General features: G+C 34.2%; 2 protein-coding genes across 4 annotated transcripts in view; one reads left to right on the plus strand and one right to left on the minus strand.

Moving 5' to 3' along the window:
- THOC1 (THO complex subunit 1) overlaps positions 1-9,125 on the plus strand; it is a 50,363-nt gene extending 41,238 nt beyond the window's left edge. Inside the window, exons 18-21 of the mRNA XM_081263164.1 lie at positions 1,518-1,601; positions 4,450-4,597; positions 5,590-5,665; positions 6,194-9,125. Coding sequence (XP_081119290.1) covers positions 1,518-1,601; positions 4,450-4,597; positions 5,590-5,665; positions 6,194-6,489 — 604 coding nt within the window. The 3' untranslated portion in view covers positions 6,490-9,125. The remainder of the gene's footprint in view (positions 1-1,517; positions 1,602-4,449; positions 4,598-5,589; positions 5,666-6,193) is intronic.
- USP14 (ubiquitin specific peptidase 14) overlaps positions 8,787-21,000 on the minus strand; it is a 36,268-nt gene continuing 24,054 nt past the window's right edge. For all 3 annotated transcript variants that reach the window (XM_081263166.1, XM_081263165.1, XM_081263167.1), the window contains 7 exons: positions 20,368-20,482; positions 18,160-18,225; positions 17,919-18,011; positions 16,478-16,606; positions 10,604-10,664; positions 10,158-10,265; positions 8,787-9,523 (listed from right to left, as the gene is read on the minus strand). In XM_081263166.1, the coding sequence (XP_081119292.1) occupies positions 9,372-9,523; positions 10,158-10,265; positions 10,604-10,664; positions 16,478-16,606; positions 17,919-18,011; positions 18,160-18,225; positions 20,368-20,482 (724 nt within the window). In that variant the 3' untranslated portion in view covers positions 8,787-9,371. The remainder of the gene's footprint in view (positions 9,524-10,157; positions 10,266-10,603; positions 10,665-16,477; positions 16,607-17,918; positions 18,012-18,159; positions 18,226-20,367; positions 20,483-21,000) is intronic.

Raw genomic sequence — 21,000 nt, forward strand, 5'->3', positions numbered from 1 at the left:
GATTGGTGCAACCACCCTGGAAAGCAGTATAGAGATACTTTAGAAAACTTAGAATGGAAACACTATTTGACCCAGTTATCCCACTCCTCGGTATATACCCAAAGGACTTAAAATCAGCATACTACAGTGATACAACCACATCAATGTTTATAGCAGCTTAATTAATAATAGCTAAGTTATGGAACCAACCTAGGTACCCTTCAACAGATGAATGGATAAAGAAAATGTAGTATATATACACTGTGGAACATTACTCAGCCATAAAAAAAGAAAGACTTTATGACTTCTGCTGGTAAATAGATGGCCAAATATTCTTTCTGATATGCAGATGCTAACACACAATAAGGGGGAGCAGTAAAGAATAGAAGTTCATTAGATTAATTAGTCAAAGGGGAATGAAGGGAAGGGAGGGGAAATGGGAATAGGAAAGACAGTAGAATGAATTGGACATAACTTTCCTATGTTCATATATGAGTATGTGACCAGTGAGACTCCATATCATGTACAATCACAAGAATATGTTCCTAAGTAAGTTATACTCCATGTATGTATGATATGTCAAAATACACTGTACTGTCATGTATATCTAAAAAGAACAAATGTTTAAAAAGTAAGGGTAAACCCCCAAGAAACTTTATAGACCTGTGATGTTTGTTGATTAGGAAGCATGTCATTGTAATGAAACATTAGCCATAAGGTCTGATGCCTGAGCTTTCTTTAACAAGCCCTATTTTTAGTTTTAATCAACAATGTAGAACATTTGCTGTGATCTTAAGATTTCTTTGCTTGACTCTATCAAAATGTTATTTCTAGGGGCTGGGATTGTGGCTCAGAAGGAGAGCGCTCTGGGTTTGATCCTCAGCCCCACATAAAAAATAAAATAAAGATATTGTGTCCACCTATTACTAAAAAAATAAATATTTTTAAAAAAATGTTATTTCTAAAAACAAACTCAAGAAAGGTAATTAAAAATCACCATTTCACCATGGTAACTTTTGAAATAAGAGCTCAAACTCTTGAAATTTTTAAAGGATAGATTATCAGTGAATGAGCACGTGATAGGAAAATATGGTATTTGCTGGCAAAATCTAAATGCTACCCTGTCCACCCTCAGAATAGCAGATATTAATGTTAGTGTATAATATATTCTATGTTTTATCATTTATAATACATAGTAATATGAAATATTGTATAGTTGTCAGACCATCCCTTTATTGTCCCCTCTGAGAGTTAAATTTTGAGTCTTTTTTACCTCCTTAAAAATTTTGAGTCCTGGGGCTGGCGTTGTGGCTCAGTGGTAGAGCCCTTGCCTAGCATGTGTGATGCCCTGGGTTCGATCCTCAGCACCACATAAAAATAAATAAATATATAAAGTTTTTTTTTTTTGTTTTAAAAAAAAATCGGAGTCCCTAAATTTCAGTTCCTAACTATAACATATTCTTTTAGAATCTTTTATTGCCACCATTTTATTAGTATTATTAATGCATGGTCCTCACTAGTTACATTGTAATGCCCAGGGAATACATGCCAACTTTGGAGGAGTTCTTTGAAGAAGCCATTGAACAAGCAGACCCTGAAAATATGGTTGAAAATGAATATAAGTAAGTAATGATTCTCATCAGCTAATTTTAATTTCCTATAAAATTTTTTCTTAGAAGCTTTATTAATCTATAGAGTAATACTTTCTCTGTTAGGTGAATTAATGTGCCAGTTTCACATGACTACCCATCCTTATTTTAAGGATTGTTCTGTGGGGGGTCTTGGGGATTGAACCCAGAGCCTCACAGGCAAATGCTCTACCACTGGGCTGTACCTCCAGCCAAGGATTATTCCTGTTGACCATCAAACATGATTTGGAACCACCCTTGTTACAAAATATTAGAAATCTAGCCCAATCCCATGTGTCCCTCCAGCTGCCATCTCTGTTCCAGCAGCTGATGTAATTCTTGCCTTCACTGCCTCACCGCCTGTTCTCTGGTCACTCCAACAGGGCTGTCTTCCCAGTCACACCACTGAAATACTCCCATCAGGGTCACCTCTTCTCTGTTTGCTCTCAGCAGCAGTTGCCATTTGACCTGCCTCAGCTGTTTCCGTCTTGGGGCATCCAGGAAACCAGTCTGCTGTTTTTATCTCACTGCCCCTCCACCTCAGTCTCCATTGCTGGCTCTTTTTCCATTGGAATAACTTCGGGTCCACATAGTCTCAGTGTTGTAGAGTTGTGATTTAAGGGCCAGGGCCCTCTTGTCAGAATGTGTAGGTTCCCATCCCCTCTGTCCCTGGCTGCTTAGGCAACTCGAGGTAAATTTAATAACCTTTATCCTCCTTTTAGTTAAGTAGTAATAGTCCTCATTTCACAGGTTTATTCTTAGGATTATATTTTCACTTTGAACCATGTATGGCATGTACTTAGCACTCAAAACTCATAACTGCTGTGACCTTGTGATAATTTTTTAGTTACTGTGACCACTTAACTGGTTTGTAGTGAGTTCTCCATGCATCAGTGATCTTTCAAATAAATTCACCACTTCAATCTCATGTTTAAGATCTCATCCATACTCCTTTCCTGGCCTTTAGGCCTCCTTGATCTGCCTCATACCTGCCTCTCCAACTGCATCTTTGTTCCTTTTTTCCTCTGCTTTTAACCACACCAGCCCTGTCTCTTCTTCACCTCTAAGGTCTTTCCCTTTGGACTTTGCATATACCTACCATCTTGTTTGCTTAAACCTCTTTTCCTCAACAGCAGCTCACAGAGGTACACCTCCTTAACAGTGTCCCTGTTGGCATTCCCATGTTAAGTTCACAGCACTTAAACCACTCTCCAAAATTCTCCTTCTCTTTGTTTCCCATCCTCACCTCTATCTAAAATTGTCCTATACCTTATGTGTTTATGAATGATATGCTTGCCAACACATCCCACATTTCTGTGTGCAGGTGCTAAGTAACTGCCTAAGGCTCTGAAGGTAAATTTTTTTACTGAAATTCTCAGCTAGTGAAAGGCAGAACCAAGGAAGTCATTCTGGCATCCAGGTCCTGCTCTTCTCTACAGTGTTATTCTGCCCAAGTGCTCAGGATACACACGAATGACCTGTCTCCACAGCTCCTGAGTACTTGGCTCAATAAGGATTTGTTGATTAAAAGAATATTAATTTAAGGGCTGAGGTTGTGGCTCAGAGGTAGAGCGCTTGCCTGGCATGTGTGAGGCACTGGGTTTGATTCTTAGCACCACATATAAATTAATAAATAAAGGTCTATCAATAACTAAAAATTTTTTTTAAAAAAGAATATCTATATAGGATGAAGCATATTCATTCTTAAAGTGGCAGGTAGTTCTCTAGGATTGACTTAAGAACTTGAATGGTTAGATTGTGGAGAAAAAAATGAAACTTTTGTGTATAATTCACAAGGAATTTTAAAAATACTTAAAAGAATCAAATGGCTTAACAGGTGTGTCAGAGGAAGAGTGCACCATCTAGGGGTAGTTTTGCCAGTCTTCAGTGATATAAGAACATCCCAAAGGTTCATTCATAAAAGATGACCAAATAACCAGATTGCTAATCTGTGAAGTTAGGAGATGGGGGAGGGAAGACTTCCAAAAACTCAAAGGGAATTTGTGCTTTCGATTTTTCAGTAGCTTTGCCCATTTCTGGAGCATTTACTTTAGAATTTCTTAGAGGTTTCTGTTTCTTACCTCATTATGAACCACTTCTTGCTGTTTCATTGGGAAGCGGTTCATGATTTTTATGTCATTACTTATTTTGTTAGCTACTGGTTATTTCTCTTTTTTAGTATTTTGAGCCATTTTTATTTATTGAGGTGGGCAATATGTGAATTAGAAGTTTAGTTGTTATATAAATTTTTAAAAAAACAAATCCAGCTCGAGTATCCTTTATCCAAAACATTTGAGACCTTCTAGTAGTACTTCAGGTTTCAGAGTTTTTCAAAATTAGAATACACTTTACCAGTTTAATCTTTTGAGGCACTTGAAAAGTTTCAGATTTGGGGTGTTTCAACCTGTATTATTAGCTAAATTAACATCAAAACTCAGTGTTGATTTTAGAAAATATTCTAAACTTGCATCTGTAGGTGACTTTGCAAGTATGGATATTACCTCAGTTGAACAGGTACCTATTATAAATTTACTTTTTTTCCAAATAACTTAGGGATAATTCCTGTCCTGTCCAACCCATAACCTAGCCAGGATTGGGTACCCAACAAGTCACTCATAGACTTCTTTTAAAAAAGTAAAATGTATATAAACTTTAAAAATGTGTTTGCTGCCCATGAGCCTGCCTCTCCAGATTGTTAGTTTGTTATTTATATGTGTAATGTATACTAAGAGGTCCTTTAGAATGAAAAGAATGATACTTTGAGCATTACTTAAGAGTTAAGTAGAAGGGAATACAGAAATAAAAAAACTATAAATTATAGAAATGACATCTCTTTTTATAGAGCTGTGAATAATTCAAATTATGGTTGGAGAGCCCTGAGACTACTAGCACGGAGAAGCCCGCACTTTTTCCAGCCAACCAATCAGCAGTTTAAAAGTTTGCCAGAATATCTTGAAAACATGGTAATAAAGCTAGCCAAGGAATTACCAGTAAGTAACATGGATCATTTTCTTTGCATACCTCTTAGTTGACATTATCTTCTTTTTAAAACTGTATCTCTATTTGAGCAAAGAACTAAATTTATCATATGATAAAAATTTTGATCCACAAACTATTTAATTTAGAATGAAATAAAAATGCATGAGTATACATGTTTACTGGAAATACATAAACTCATAATTTTCTGTGCAGCATGTAATTTAAAGCAATTTCTTAATACTTTGGGTAAACTTTATTCAACTGTAAACTCAGATATGAATTTTTCCTGTTTTCCAGCCTATTCTCTTTTATCAAAGACAGGATCCAGGGAGTAGCAGTAGGGAACTTAGAACTTAGCCTTGCCAGGTGTGGTGGCACATGCAGCTCGGGAGACGGAGACAGGAGGATCTGAGTTCAAAGCCAAAGCCAGCCTCAACAATGGCAAGGCGCTGAGAAACTCAGTGAGACCCTGTCTCTAAATAAAATACAAAACAGGGCTGGGGGATTACGGCTCAGTGGTCAGGTGCCCCTGAGTTCAATCCCCAATACCAAATAAATAAATAACTTGGCCTATCTTTCTGATCTGTTCTCTTTTCTATATAGTTTTCTAATAGATTATTACAATAAATACAGTAATAATGATACTGTGTGCCTATAATTTAATAAAATTACTCAATGTCAAGGACAGTTGTTGCTCCACACTTACTAAACCTCAGGTATTTTCAGATCAGCTTACCATGCTTTGCACCACTTCCCTTCTGCCCACATTGAAAACGGGGGTTAGGGGATCCCTTTTCCAACTATTAGGTTTTTGCCTGAGTTCATTCCTTCTGCAGGTGAGGAATGTCCCACTGAACTTACCTGACATTCACATTTAATGCTTTCTCAGGAGGAAGGCTTTGAAGCCCAGTATTCTTAATTCTCACAACCACTTTTACCCAAAGCATCTGTACTTACTTCAGAAGTTGGCATTCTTTTAAATGTTCTTCTTTCTCATTTTTAGCCACCTTCTGAAGAAATAAAAACAGGTGAGGATGAAGATGAGGAAGATAATGATGCTTTACTGAAGGAAAATGAAAGTAAGAATTGAATTTTCTTGGCTAATTTTACAAAATTGGAAAAGATTGGGGTTCTTGGTTGAGAGGTACGTTATTTGATTTGATCTACTTCTCAACTTTTACAAAGTTAGCTCTGCTTCTGACTTTAGTAAGGAATTTAAAATATCACTTACTTTAAAATAATTTTATGCAATAAGTTTTGGAAGTGATTTTTTAAGGGACAAAAGATTCTTAACATTTTAAGGCAAAATACTTACATTTCAAGCAAAACCATACCTCTTTAAGAACTGAAGGAGAGCAGCAGTTCATTTCAAAGAAAGTCATCATAATTACAATAGAGGTAACAGCTTCAGATTTGATTATTGATCAAATGATCATGATTGTAATGGGTATTCAACCCATGGAAAAAATTAAAAAATTATCATTTTAAAGTAAAGCTTACTAAAGGTAATAACTCAGTGACCCCTGAGCTTTCCAGTTCTTGTATATATTTAGGATTGCACATGTCATTGTACTTTGTACATAGTTTATATTTTCTGTGTTTTCTAGGTCCTGATGTTCGGCGAGATAAACCTGTAACAGGGGAACAAATAGAGGTATTTGCCAATAAGCTGGGTGAGCAATGGAAGATTCTGGCTCCCTACTTGGAAATGAAAGACTCAGAAATTAGGCAGATTGAGTGTGACAGTGAAGACATGAAGATGAGAGCTAAGCAGCTCCTGGTTGCCTGGCAAGATCAAGAGGGAATACATGCAACACCTGATAACCTGATTAATGCATTGAACAAGTCTGGATTAAGTGACCTTGCCGAAAGTCTAACTAATGACAATGAGACAAATAGTTAGCTTCTTTCTTCTTTTCTTTTCTTTTTTTATTAAAACTGTGATAAGATTTTGTTACCAAGCAGCATTTGATAAGAGGTCCACTGGTTTTGGTAAACAATAAACATTTTTATAACAGTTGTTGTACAGTTGGCTGGTGCTCCACTATCAATAGCACACACATTGGCTCAGGGCTTGAAGTGAGGGGAAGGATGGGAAGGATGGAAGGGAGGGATGGGAAAATGGACAGAATTCTGGATCACAAACTCTTTTTTGTTAGGGTAAATATAATGAAGTGAAATTAGTTTTCTGCATGCTAGTAGTTATAAAATTTAGTTATTCTGAAATCCCAGGATGACAATTTCAAGACCCTCCTTATTTTCATTTATCATATTTATTTTAAAGCAGAGGATCAGCAAACAATGGTCTGCTCACTAAGCGTTATAACTGGAATTTTACTGGTGTCCATCCATGCTCACTTCTAGTGTCTGTGGTACTTGTCACACTATAACAGCATAGTAGCTGCAATAGACAGCTTCTGGCCTGCAAAGCCAATAGTATTTACTATCTGACCTATTAGAGAAAATGCTTGCAAGTCCCCAACTTTAAAATAAATGAAGTCTAAAACTTTACTCTTTTGCCCTTACAAAAATCATTTGACCTCTTAAGTCTTTATATTATCTGAAGGATTACTGTGAGTTCAAATGAGATGTATGTGAAAGCACTAGGTAGTAATGGCTAAAGATGTTTTTACTACATCTGTTTTTACTATTCCCACATAAGCATCTCTTGAGGGCTCCAAGATCAGGTCATCACTGTTGATTCTAAAGAAGGGCTACTGAGCGCAGACTCCTGGAAATGCTATTACTTGAGCCTCTATTAGCTATTCAAGCACAGCTCTAAGTGAAATGGCCTCCGTGTTACAGTGGCATAGAAAATAAGGCACATTCAAGAAACAAGATAATTTTTTCCACACTCTCCCTTATGTGCAAGGCAGAATTCTAAAATAGTCTTACTAGTTAAAACAAATCAACATTGGTATGAATTCAATTCCTACTTAAAGAATACTTTTGGAATAATGCTTTTTTAGATCAAATAAAATGCAATCAAGCTTTTTATAATAACAAGGACATAGAATGTATTAGAATTTTTAAAACTATCTATACAAGGCAAATCTACCTCACCTGGTCTAGTAGTTTCAGTATCCAACAGGTGAGAAATTTTAATTATAACCGTTAAATTTATTCCTTCCAAATTTGTTCTGACCAAATGTGACAGTGAATTAAAAAAAAAAACTTCAAAGTCACAGGCATCATACAACATAACAATTCTTAAGATCCTCACCCTTATTCTTCACCACCCCTCCCCCAGCCAAAATAGAAAGTATTGATTGCCAATAGTCAAGAGGTTAGGTGAGGAAACTACAAATAAGTATCCCTGAAATGCTTATCTTGTACCCTAGTATTAGGTTACATCACATTGCTCAGATTTGAGAAAAATGGCCATTATGCTCTAGGAACCTTAATGGTTACCAATGTTCTGCCCTGCAGAGCATTAAAACAACATAGGCAAAAAATGAGAGATCATGATAATCCTCAAACTTTATTATAAATATCTGACTCAAAATCAGACGATTATGTTCATATTCTATCCTTTATCATTTCCTTAGCAGTCAATCAAGATTCCTGAAACTGCCTAATTAAACTATTAAAATTTAAGAAACTGATCATCTTCAAATACCCCATACTCTCGGTGTTTTCTTCCCTTAACTTAAAAAATCATTAATGTTAAATTTCAAGAAGGACATACATTAAGACTTTGGGAATTAACGAGAGTTAAAAAACAAATACCAATGAGCCAAGGAATGAATCTGGTAACATCATTGCATTCAGCATGCAAAGAATTCCATTACTCTTATAACTTTGTATTGCTTTTAAAGGGAATATGGGCAAAGTCTTATTTGGTTTGGGGTAGCACATGCTTGACAAGTGTTCTACCACTAAGCTACATCCTCAGCCCAAGAAAAGTACTTTAAATGGATGCTTAACAGCACAGGAATATTAACCATTTTCAGAAATTATATATTATTAAACATTTGAATCTTCAGCCAAACTCCCAATACTCAAAAGACAAAAGACTTGAGGTCAAAAGCTGTTAATCCCTCCTTTTTTTTTTTATTAAATATCCTCATTTTCTAAAAATAAGCAACCAGAGCTTGTCAACATTTTTTTAAGGTTGATTACTACAAAACCATTGCAAAGTTAAATGTACAAACCATAGTACATCAGAGAGAGACACAATAATAAATGTATAATCAAATGTACTATTATTGATCACAATTTATTTTAAAGTTATGAAAAGCCAGCAACAGTCAGGCTGGACAATACTTGATTGCACCCATGTTTCCATGGGATGTGGACAGCAGCACTGAGTTACACAATGAGAGCAACACTTCCTTTTCCACCTTCCTGGAAAAATGTTTGTTAGATAAGGCAAAGGATGGGCAGCTACTGAATGGCGATATGAACCATGCAAGAACAACAAAGAATAGGTAATGGGTGTGCAATAAATTGTTCAATCTTGGGCTGAGAGAGCAAGAAGAAAAACTGCAGGAGGTAATGGGTGAAAGGCATTTCAACTAAGAATTTTTTTTTAATTAATGCAAGAAATAACTTTTAAAGAATGTCTTCCAGCCACCTTTACACAGGGCAGCACAATCCAAGGGTAATTTTCTTTTCTGTAATTTTAGGTTGATGCACAAGTGGTCTGTTTCTGCCCCCTCTTGTTCCACATGAAGGGGGAACAGATAAAACCACCTAAATGTCTTCCTCTAAAGCTCTGGATTATAGAAATGATCAACAAAAAACATTTATTTCACACCTAGGCATAAATAGCTAAACTGAAGATTACTGTTCACTTTCCTCTTCCATTATTTCAACTCTGCGAGGCCCGTAGAGTAAAACATAAGCAATATGCCAGTCTCCACCACCAGAAAGCCGCAAGATATCTTCTGGTGTTACAATGCTGACTTTATCATCATCAAATTTAATCCATTCATCTAAATAACAAGAAAAAGAAAAATAGTATCATACCCAATTCTCTTCAGCATCCCACTGCAAAAACAGTACCAACCTGATGCACAGCAGTACTCTCCCCGCCTGCCAACACCTCCCCCAAGTGTCCAGGGACCACCCAGGATCAAGACTACTTGAGGGATTCCACGATGTCACAACTATTTTAATACTACCACTAATGCATTATTTCCCTTTTCCATCCTCATTCTCTCAAGTGTACGTTGGAGTTTCTAGAGGCCACATGATGTGCGATAGTGCAAGAGAAGACTGAATGTAGAACTAGATGAGAATCCAGTGTCTTCTATTAAGACAGCAGACAAAAACTGTAAATAACATTTCTAATTCTTTGTTTTGGAAAATGTCGGTATTACAACGTTATTTCTATTAATATGAAGTGGGTTTATTACTGTCAATTTTAAATTTCTCAGCTTTAATTGCTAATGTTGAAAATATGAATAAAACCTCATAAACAAAAGTCCAGGGCTTCTACAGTTACAAATGTAAAGAAGTTCTGAGACTAAAAAAAAAAAAAAAAAACAAAAGAGAACCCCACAGTGCTATAAAACTTATAATAAGCAAAGTAGTATTCAACAGTTGAAGAAACAATAGACTTTTTACCTTGTTTCCTTTTCACCCATGACACATAATGACCTGAAGAACTAGACCTTCCCTGGTGTGTTAGCACTGCTTGTAAGTCATAGTATCCACAATTATTGGAGCCAATATCTAAAGAGAGATGAATCCAGTATTATCAAACAATGAACAGACATGTGCTTTTCTCAAGCAAGGTTATAATAACTCAACAATAACTCAAGTTCAGATTAAAGAAGTACTACTTTATTAGAACCCAGTAAATGTCACTGTCCAGAGTTGAGACTTCATTAGTGATGTTTTATAAAGTGTATCACCCACAAGTATACACTAAAAAAGTGATTTTACTGTCATATGAAGGCAAATTATTCTTTAAGAAACCTGGCTTAAAAAAAAAATTGAACACATATGGCAAGACAAATAATTTTACCTTAAAACATAAATACACACAATTAAAATGAAATTTCACTTACCATCCGCAAATGAAAAGGGTTCATATTTAACTTCTTTATGAGGACTACTCTTCTTGTCACCCTGAAGGTGGAAAAAAAATGTTTCAGATAAAATCATTTGGAAATAAAAGCTTAAACTCTTGTTCAGTGTTCACTAAGACAAAATGATGGTTTACCTTACAAACTACTAATATAACTACAGTTAATATACAGCTGTTAAAGCCAGAGGTCCGGGCTGGGGATGTGGCTCAAGCGGTAGCGCGCTCGCCTGGCATGCGTGCGGCCCGGGTTCGATCCTCAGCACCACATACCAACAAAGATGTTGTGTCCGCGGAGAACTAAAAAATAAATATTAAAAAAAATTCTCTCTCTCTCTCTTTCTCTCTCTCTCTCTCTCTCCTCTCTCACTCTCTCTTTAAAAAAAAAAAAAAAAAAAAAAAAAAAAAAGCCAGAGGTCCTGTTGTTAACAATATATAATCTTGTTAAAATACAATAACAGACTCCCTGAATTTCTGACCAGTGGTTAGCCACTAATGCTAGAACATTCCAGTAAATCTAGCAGTGTACTTAAACACTGTTCTAGGGTAGAAAAGGAAAACCCAATTCTGTAATTTCCCCCAAAATACTATCAAACCATATGGAGGTGGAGGGGGTAGAGAACTACCTGAAAACACACAAACAAATTCAAATTACTGCAACTTAGATGAAGTCTACTAAGCCATGGCTACCTTCCACTTTAGCTCAGATTAACTTAAATATTTACTGATCAAAAATTTACCTATGCTAAAAGAGTTATGATTACTATATAAGCAAGGTGCTTTAGTGGGAACTCACTGCCTCGACTCATTTTAGTGTATGAAAGAAATTAATCTATCCAGGCCTAGTTAACAAAGTTCTTGAAAACTATAATGGAAACTATAAGACATATAATGGAACACATATAATGTGTTATATATGTGTTATATATAATATAACACATATAATGGGAACTTATAAAACTATAAGTTCTTAAACTATAAGAGTAGCTAGAATTCAAGGGATCCCACAACCAAAAAAATGGCAATTAGGTCACCTAATCCTTTTTTAGAGCAAATACCAACCAAGAATAACCACTGAAAAAGCTATACAAGAATACATTCAGGGCTGGGGATGTGGCTCAAGCGGTAGCGCGCTCGCCTGGCGTGCGTGCAGCCCGGGTTCGATCCTCAGCACCACATACAAACAAAGATGTTATGTCTGCCGAAAACTAAAAAATAAATATTAAAATTCTCTCTCTCTCTCTTTAAAAAAAAAAAGAATACATTCAATTTAAGATAAGACAGCATACTGATTCACAATTTGGAATCACTGTGCATTTTCTGTGCAGATCAGAACTGAACTGCTTTTTTTCAATTGTGTTATCTTTATTTAATAATTAATTTTTCTATTTTCTGTCACCTTATAACCTACATTTTAATTTTTTATATTTTTTTAACAAATGTACTTAAATATGATTTAATGAGGAACAAAGTTCCTTGCTTCTTCTAACATGTGAAATGCACATTTTGAAATCCCCAAATCATAGACTTCTTATGTAGAAAAATCTGTTATTTTCTCTTTCCACTGTTAAACCAGACTTGACATTTCTTAATATTTATTTCAAGTTTCTAGCTCAATACTCTCCCTTATGAACTGCTTTTCTTATTGATAACACAGTTTATTATCCTTTTTTCAGTAAAGTGAAAGTTCTTTTTGTTTTAATTCTATATTTCATAAAAGTACATATTTTAGTGCTCAGAATTTATTTTAGAAATCTTTATGTAAGCTTGTCTTTTACAAAATATAAAAATGGTAATTTAAAAAAAATACATTCAAAAACATTGTAGATAAAACAGAATTCTAAAATTGTTTAAGTAACCCAAAAGAAAGCAAAAAAAGAAAAACAACAAAAAACAAAATAGATTTAAATCCTAACATCAAAAGAGGCAACAGCTGCATGAAATGTAAATGATCTAATTATACCAACAGAATTTAACAGAATCTAAATCACCTGTGTTCTCTTACACAGTGGAAAACTAGAATCAACAAGACATAACAGGAAAATTTCTCAGACATTTCCTTTTGTTGTTGTAGATGGACATAATGCCTTTATTTATTTATTTTTATGTGATACTAAGATCAAACTCAGTGACTCACACATGCTAGGCAAGCGCTCTACCACTGAGCTACAGCCCCAGATCTTCTGAGACATTTCTAAATAATCCATGATCAAAGAGTAAGACTTGAGATAATTTTTGAAAATACAAGAAAGATAATTTAAATGAAATTGAAATTTGTGGGACACAGTGAAACCACTGTTAAAAGATATATAGTACAAAGTGGGTGTAATTTTTTGATGGAAAGTTTAAAATTAATAATGTAGGTTACCACCTGAAAAATGTAAAAAAAAAAATAAATAAAAGCAAGGTGAAGAAAAGAAAAAAGGGCTGAAAAAAATCAGATTAAAAACAAAACAGAAAATCAGCAAAACAGAGCCAGCTTTTTGAAAGATCAATGAAATTAGCAATGCTCAATTGGCAAAAAAATTACACAAATTAATAATATTAGGAATGAAACAGGTTAGATCACTGCATACCCTGCAGAAATTAAAAGGACAGTAAAAAAATCAGGGCCAGATATAGTGGTGCAAACCTATAATCCCAGCTCCTTGAAAGACTGAAGCAAGAGGATCTCAAGTTCAAGACCAGCCTGGCAACTTAGTGAGACTCTCCCTGTCTCAGAAATGAAAAATAAAAAAGGCTGGGATGTAGCTCAGTGGTAGAACTCCCCTGAATTCAATTCCCAATACCCAAAACTAAATAAATAAATAACAGGAACAACTTTGTAGACAGATTTGATAAGCTGAATGAAATTGATCAATTCTATAAAAACAAAACCTACCAAAACAAACCTAACATGAAATACATCATTTGACTAACCATAGAACTATGATTATATTAAGTCTGTGATTTATAAACTCTTGAAAAAGAAATCTGCAGACATGGATTTTAACAATTATACCATTAACACAAATTCTAGACAAACTCTTTCAAAAAATAAGTGTAAGGGGGAAATGAGATAATAAATGAAGTCAGCAAAGTTGAGGTATAAGCTCAATATACAAAAATTGATTATATTTCTATATACTAGCTAGAAACATTTGACAATGAAATTAAGAAAGCAAGCCAGGCACACTGGTATATGTTTGTAATCTCAGCTACTCAGGAGACTGAGACAAGAGGATCACTTGAGCCCAGGAATTTATGAACCTGTTTGGGCAACATAGTGAAACAAAGGAGGGACAGAGGGAGAGCACCTCAAAAAGAATACAATACTGGGACTGGGGCTGGGGCTATAGCTCAGTGGCAGAACACTTGCCTTGCATGCATGAGGCACTGGGTTCGATCCTCAGCACCACATAAAGATAAACAAAAGGCATGCTGTCCATCTACAACTACAAAAAAATAAAAAAATGAAAAAAAAGAATACTTAGGAATAAATTTAACCAAAGATATGTAAGACTTGTACAGTGAAAATTATAAAACAATTTTGAAAAAAATTAAGACCTATTATATACAAAATCATTATCAGTATCAAATACTATATTGAGATGGCAATATTCTCAAATTTCCAGAGTCCATGTGATCCCTACCTAAATTCCAACTTTTTTTTTTTTTTTTTGAAGAAATGAAAAAAAGTAACTGTAAATACACTTGGGAATATAAGGGACTCAAAACAGCTGGAATATGCATGTAATCCCAGTGACTCAGAGGCTGAGGCAGGAGGATTGCAAATTCAAAGCCAGCCTCAGCAACTTAGCAAGTCCCTAAGCAACTTAGTGAGACCCTGTCTTCAAATAAAATATAAAATGGGATGAGGATGTGGCTCAGTGGGATTAAGCACCCCTAGGTTCAATCTTAGGTACCAAAAAAAAAAAAAACCTCAAACAATTTTCAAAAATTACAACTTTTGAAGGGTCACACTTCACAATGATGACAGATAGACCAATGAAATAAACTCAGAGTCCAGAAAAAACTCACACGTCTATGGTCAACCAATTCTCTATAAAGGTGCTAAGATCATTCATTGGACACAGACTAATAAATAGGAGCTGAGATGATGAGACACGTAAAAGATTGAATCTGAACATCACACCATGTAAGTCAATCCAGACTGGAACAATACCTAATGGAAGAACTCAAAACTAAAAAACACTTTAAAGAAATCATGGGTATAAACTTTCATGGTTGAATAACATATTGGTTTCTTAGATGAGATACCAAAGGCACAAGCAACTATAAAAAAAAAATGAATCTAATTTCATCAAAATTTTTGAAAACTTTTCCTGCAAAAGATCTCTATGTTAAGGGGGTGAAAAGCAAACTACAGACTTGGACAAAATATTTGCAAAATAGTATCTAGAATAAAAAAGAAGTCTCAAAACCCAAGAGTAAAAATATAACCAACCCAATTAGAAAACAAAAGAGTCATTTCAGCAAATAAACACATAAAGATATGTTCAATATCACTAGCCACTAGAGAAAGACAAAGATAACACAAGACATCACCACAAAGCTATCCATTCACTAGAATAAAAACAGTGACACCACCAAACAATGTATTTATGGAAAACTGGGTGAGTCTCACTTACTGTTAATGGGAATATAAAATGGGATAGCTGCACTACAAAACATCTGGCAATTTCTTGAAAAACTACATGTGTACTACCTTGCACTCCTGGGCATTCATTCCAGGAAAATAAAAGACTATGTTCACACTAAAATCTATACATGAACGTTAGTACCAGCTTTCTTCATAACAGACAAAAAATAGAAACAACCCCAACATCCTTTAATAGGTAAGCAATTAAGCAAAACTATGCGTTTATCACATAGAGAAATATTACTTGGGAGTAAAAAAAAAAAAAAGAACTACTGATATACACAACAACCTGTATCAATCTCCAGAGACTTGTACTGAGAAAAATCAATCCCAAAGATTACATTTAAAAATGTAAGTTTTGATTTCATTCATACTTTTTTTTTTTTTTTTTTTTTTTTTGGTACTTGGGATTGAACCCAGGAGCACTTTACCACTGAGATATAACTTTTTTTTTTTTTTTGAGACAAGGTCTCACTGTTTCTGAGGCTGGCCTCAAAATTATTTTAGTATTTCCAGGCAAACCAGTACCATCTACTAAAAATTGACTTAGTTATCAGTGCATATCTATGAACCAATATAGTGCACCTCTCATTCCATCTAAAAAATAAAAAAGGATATTTCTTTATCTTATATGGAAAATAATTATACCAAAACTTCTAAGTAAAATTTTATGTGAAGTGCCATGAGGAGATAAATATAAAAGGAAAGAAGCTGCACATTATAAAGGAAAAAGCTTATTCAACCCCAAAGGACTGGTTTACCAGAGGTAGGGTTCCTGTTTTTTATGCCAGTGTTAATTTTACACTTAAAATTTCAAAGGAGGGCTGGGGTGCATGAACAAAATACAGATATTGTGTCCATGTATAACTAAAATATATCTTTAAAAAACTTCAAAGCTTACACCACTACATGTAGAATGTATGTATGTCATAAGTGAAAAGTAGGTTCATTCCATTTTTATTATAGGTTAATAGTCCAAATAATAACTGCTGGGCAATGATTTAAGATTAAAATAATAACATTAGAAATTCAGCAATAGGGCTGGGGATGTGGCTCAAGCGGTGGCGCGCTCGCCTGGCATGCGTGCGGCCCGGGTTCAATCCTCAGCACCACATACAAACAAATGTTGTGTCCGCCGAAAACTAAAAAATAAATATTAAAATTCTCTCTCTCTTTAAAAAAGAAAAAAAAAGAAATTCAGCAATAAGAACCTACTGTATTTGGCTGTTGATTCACTTTTTTATCTTCTAGATCCTTGAATTTTGATCGAAAAGAGATCATTTTATCTTGAAGTTCTGGTGTACACAGTTCATATACATCCAACATAAGAGGAAATTTAACATCCTATATACCAACAACAACAAAAAAATTAAAGACATAAATAGACTGAAAATATAATAGATATTTAAAAGAACAAAGTCATGTTTTCATAATTTCAATAAAGCTACAAATGAAATCTGTAAAAATCATACAGAAGACTCTGCAGTTGAATAAGACCTCTTAGAACTTATTCTCCATCGGTTTCTAACTTTAAGGTAAAACTTTCCAAGTATGTCTTATCATGACATGCTAGCTTATGAAATTGACCACAGAAGAGGTACCAAAATTCATGACAGAAGCAGCAATTCACAATTAATTATTAGACTAGTTGCTGGGAAAATAAAGGATCCCCAACACTGGAGTTAAATCACAGCTTTCTTTAAATTTGAAAACAATTTTACCTAGAAACAATACTAATATAGTTAGTTCAATGACTTACATTAAAATATATTGACAAACACTAGATACTTAACCTATATTTAACCTCTTATAACACTAAGGCTAAGAAGAAAATGTACTGTTTTCAGCTCAAAAGGCTAGAATTATATACCTCTCAGAAGGAGCAGGAATTCTGTGGACTTGTAGCAGAGCCACAGTTCAACACAGTGAAATCATAAGGCTGGCTCCGGAAGCATGAGATTATCATTTAAATATTCTTTCAGCACTAGTGATTTGGCTTTCCTTTTACCTGAAGGAAAGGAACTACCTAAAACATAATGCAGTGTGCTTTACGGTCTCCTTTCTCACTCTCATCCCAAACCTACTGAATTGGTACCTAAGAAGTGAAAGAAAGATCTGATCTAAGGCAGTGTTTCTGGGGAATACAGGAGATCCATCAGAATTATCTGTGACTCTTTTGACAAATATAAGACCCCAGGTTTCACCCAAAATTTAAATTAGATGTTTGGGGCTAGAGGGAGAAGCCAGTTATTTATATAATTAAGAATAAAAAAGACAGGGACTGAGCACCATGGCACATGCCTGTAATTCCAGCAGTTTGGGAGGCTGAGGCCAGAGGATTGCAAATTTAAAGCCAGCCTCACCAATTTAGTAAGACCCTGTCTCAAAAGAAAAAGAAAAAGGGCTGGGGATATGGCTCAATGGTTGAGAGCCCCTGGGACCAAAAAATTGAAAAATAAATTAAAAAAATAAAAAGGACAAAAGAAAATTCCAATACACAGTCTTTGTTTAGAACCACAGGTCTAATGTTAATAACTCCCCTAAATGTTTCAAAAAAAAGCTCACCTATCCCTAAAGAAAAAAATAAGCCTATTATAAGTTAGGAGTTACCTTCAAAGAATTTTGTTTTATAGCAAAACTAAAGTTCACTACTAACCTTAAGAACTTTGGCATTCACAGATTCCTTCTCTTTATAAAAAAATCGAACCATCTGAATAGTTAAGTAAGCAGGTAGCCGGCTGATCTTGGACTGAGGAGAAAAAAATAGAAAGAAATCCTTTATATAGATGAATACCATACAAGTTTTTAACTCTTTGGTGGTAGAAACAAAGATTGGGTAAAACTGGAAACCTCTCAATAAAATGAAATTCAATTTCAAAAGGAAATGTACAACTTACAGATTTGATATATAAAGCATTTCTTTGCAATGTTGGAGACTGTTTGGTGATTTCTTCCTGAAGTCGCTATAAAAAAAAAAAAAGTTTTAAAATGACTTCTATCTGCAACATAGAATCACATCTTTAATTCTTTTTTAAAAAAACAGCACTAGGGGGCTGGGGTTGTGGTTCCATGGTAGAGTGCTTGCTTAGCATGTATGAGGCACTGGGTTCAATCCTCAGCACAGCATACAAATAAATAAATAAATAAATAAATAAATAAATAAATAAAGATGTTGTGTCTGTCTACAACTAAAAAAAATTTTTAAATAAAAAATAGCATTACTTAATAGACAACATAGTATGCCAATGAACTTACATCATTAGAAAAAACAATGTGATAGAAGACATTTAGATATTGTTTTTTAAGGCTTCAAATAATTTATACTGTTGAGAACTCCTGAATATAAAATGTTTCAAGTTTTTAACTTATGATCCAAATATTGCTCAGGTTCAGAGAATATTCTATTTTATTATAACAAAGTCTTCTGTCATTCCTCTATTATTATCAAAAAACTCAGAAAAATTAAGAGACTGTAGGAATCCTTGTTCTTTATGCTTTATATACAAAACCTTCCAACATCAATCGTGTATTTTTGAATCTGAGAATAACACAGAAATTTCTGTTAATCTAAAGGATGTGAGGAAGTTTTAGCCACTATGCATATTTCAACTAGCACAATCACCTTTCCACTTTTGACAGCCTATGTAACTTTAGGCAAGATATTAATCCCCTCTGCGTTATCACTTGTTAAAGGTAATAATGAAACACATTATAGTGCTGCTGTTAGAAGTACACAAGTTAGTACACACAGAAAACCTGGGAAACTTCTTGGCATATACTATATATTCAATAAGGATCAGCTATTACTTCCAATGTTATAAATTAAAAACTTAGCCTCAATAATTTGTAGTAAAATTTAGCACTACTAAACAAAGAAATCTGAATTAAAAACAACTTATACTTGGGGCTGGGATTGTGGCTCAGTGGTAGAGTGCTGACCTAGCATGCACGGGGCCCTGGGTTTGATCCTCAGCACCACGTAAAAATAAATGAATGGAATAAAGGTATTGTGTCCAACTATAACTAAAAAAATAAATAAATAAATATTTTTAAAACACAACTTATACTTAAGCACGATATATGTATTAATTTTTTTAAGTTTTATTTTTAAAAATTATTAATCACTTTAATGACAAAAACCTTAAAAATTATAAAGAAAATAAATACACCTCAAAAATACATGTTTTTCAAGATAGCATTGCTGGTGTGATGACAATCATCAATCAAGCTAACCTATTATCACCAACCAGCCTTCCTATAGAACTTCCAAGTGTATTTTTCTATAATTTTACAAAATTATGAAGAAAATGTCATCTTGAAGAGTCCTTGTCCAAGCATTACATTCTGAACTCTCAAATTAACACTTGTATTTCATTATTTGATGCCCTGAACTTGTATGTCATGATTTAAGCAACCATGTCAATAGTGCTTTTGCCTGTGAAATGAAATCCTGAGGTTTGATTTCTGAATTTACCGTTGATTCTTGTTATTCACAGTGCTCATGTTTACACTGTCACCATAAGCACTAAATTAGTAAATACCAAACCACTGTCCCTAGCAAAAACACAGTTAGGTTCCTGCAAGCCTCTGGTCACAATCTTTCCATCAATCAATCAACACATAACCTTGTTTTATGTGCATCTGTGTTTAAAGACACCTTGTTTCATATATAGTGTCAATTCAATTAACACTGAACTTATAGCCAACAGCAACATAACTCACGAGCAAATGATACTCCTCTAATGTATGTATTTTCTCAAGTACATCACAGCCATCCCACATTTAAGACACAGACAGCACTTCAGCACTATGCTTAGAGATCATATTAGACATTGAAATCACCAAAAAAAAATTATTATTAAAAAAAGGATACTTGCATATAGTATGCAAATTGAAAAATGAAGGCAGAATATTTCCTTGTTAGACCTTGGCTGGGAATGAATGTGTCAGGCAACTGAAAATTTGTGCTGTTCTACAGTGTGTCTGCAAGTCATTATTAAGCACAATGAGTATTGTCTTTGGGGTTACAAATAAATTTTAGCAAGCAAGCATTTTTACAAACACAGAATCTGTAAAGAATGAGAATTGACCTTGACTGTTCTTACCAATTTAAGTCCTGTAAAAAGGTACTTGACTTCCTGATTGATAAAACAGCTAAGCTGAAGTTGATTTTCCTTTCCTTTGGTAACTTCTTCTTCGTCAGATTCTGTACATTTCATGCTTTGCAAAATAAGATAAGGAATGCCAAAAGGTATTCGATTTGTTTTAATCTTAAATATACTAAATTATCCTAATGCTATTAAATTAATAATCATTCACTGATTAAATTAATAATCATTTAAAAGGTATTGGTCTCCCAATAGTTTCACTTCACTATACTTCAAATGTTCATAAGCCTACCAATGACTTTATAAGTAATGATTATATTAAATATAAATTGCAATAAAATCTCAACAAATATGTTGGTATTTACTATGATCTTAAAATGGCCTTAATAACCCAAAAATAAACAAATCTTTTCTAAGTTTCTACCCATAAACTAGAAAATAATCCTTTCTTGAATTCATGTTTATAAACTGGATCCATCTTGTTTATATAATGTAATTAAAACACTTCATTTCATACATTAAAAATTCTCTATGAGATAATGATGGAGATTCTAGAAAAGATGTTCAAGATGCTCTTAGGGAAAAGTCCTATTATTACAGTAAATACATTTATCTAAACTTCAAGATCAC

Source organism: Spermophilus citellus (genome assembly GCF_964194105.1).
Source record: "Spermophilus citellus genome assembly, chromosome: 12".
Taxonomy (NCBI): domain Eukaryota; kingdom Metazoa; phylum Chordata; class Mammalia; order Rodentia; family Sciuridae; genus Spermophilus; species Spermophilus citellus.